The following is a 1,456-nucleotide window of genomic DNA, read 5'->3' on the forward strand; positions in this document are numbered from 1 at the left end:
GCGGCAGCTCCGGCGGGGGCAGCGGGACAGCCGGGGGCCACAGCGGCCTCTCCTCCAACTTCAATGAATGGTACGTGTGAGGGGCCGGGGGGGGGGGGCCTGTCTCCCTGTCCGCGTCCCCACCCCGGCGCAGCAGCCCTCCCCGCAGCAAGTGCCCGGGGCACCTGGTGATTGTGTTGTTAAAATTACGAATCTGATTTTTATGATGACGAAAATGATTTTAACCAGCAGAAGGATTTTTAAAAAAAATTTTTTTAAGAAAAATAATCTAGGCATGAAAAGCAAAAATATCGCTTCCGGAGTCTTTGAAGCTGAAAATATAAAATAAGAAGTAAAAAATAAAAAATAACAAAACCCACAAAAATATTGAGCAAAACCTCCCTGCCGACCCCCACACCCACTTCCCAGCCTGTCCCCGGTCCTCTGACAACTGTGTACATAGCGGACTCCCTTCCTTCCCCGAGGTGGTTTTAATGGCTTCTTGGTGTATAGAAGTTTGTCCATTTGTAAAACTCCGGATCGCGTTCCTCCCTGCCTTCCTCCCCTCCCCTTCCCCAAGTGATGGGCTTTTTCTTTTATCATTTTAGTTTACCCTGTTTCTTTTTTAAGTAATGTGGAAGAAAATGGTTTATTTTGTATTGTGGTATTGAATATTGTGTTCCTTTTTATGAGGCAACTTGATTGTAAACTTCATGCAACTATAGACTGGAAAAACCGAGCCGTGCCAAAGTCTCCCTTCTGTCTCTTCAACACACCAATGCACACATACGCGCACACACACACACACACACCACCACCACCACCACCAACGCTTGTGAATGTATTTTTCTGTTAGCTGGGTTTACATGTGATGTTTTAGTGCTTTTGCAAGTTCAATTTGTTAGTTCCTGTATGAAAGATTGTGGGGGGGAAATAAACGTCGTGCCGTTAGCTTTTTCCGTAAGAACACCCTTCCTTCTGTAAATACCCGTTACCATATTTATCCATTTGTAATTAAATTATGGTATTAACTTGCTACAGAGGAAACAATATTTATAAAGAATGTTTCTTAACTATAAATATGTACAATTGTGGGCATAAACTGTTTCAGATTTTTTATTTGAAGGTTTAAGTGGTTCGATCATTTCTTGTGATATGTTTTGAGAGTAATGCATACAGAAATATAATAAACTGTGTTGAAACTGCATGAACATACTATTTTTTCTAGCAAAGTTATTAGAGAACGGGAAGGGGGCAGCTGAGGGTTGACATGGTTTGGCTCCGTGTGCCTGGGTGGGGGGGCGCCACCCTGCATCCTGGGGAGGAAGGTGGGTGTGTGTCTAGAAACTGCTCCTTTGGCAGAAAGTCTCAAAATTATTTTCTGCATCCTTTGTGTCGTAGCTAAGGGTGAATTAAATTTTTGGAAAGCCCCTGTGAGGAACGGCGGAGGAACCTTCAGAGTTTCTAATGGCTCCAT

The 1,456-nt window shown here is 43.7% G+C and overlaps 1 protein-coding gene across 1 annotated transcript in view; it reads left to right on the forward strand.

Annotated features, from left to right (window-relative positions):
- The window catches only part of ZIC2 (Zic family member 2), an 11,944-nt gene extending 11,864 nt beyond the window's left edge, over positions 1 to 80 (forward strand). The window contains exon 7 of the mRNA XM_008594841.1: positions 1 to 80. This exon is cut by the window's left edge and continues 14 nt beyond it. Coding sequence (XP_008593063.1) covers positions 1 to 80 — 80 coding nt within the window.
- The last annotated feature ends 1,376 nt before the right edge of the window (positions 81 to 1,456 follow it).

This window comes from Galeopterus variegatus, unplaced genomic scaffold (assembly GCF_000696425.1).
Source record: "Galeopterus variegatus unplaced genomic scaffold, G_variegatus-3.0.2 Scaffold167, whole genome shotgun sequence".
NCBI classification, from domain to species: Eukaryota; Metazoa; Chordata; class Mammalia; order Dermoptera; family Cynocephalidae; genus Galeopterus; species Galeopterus variegatus.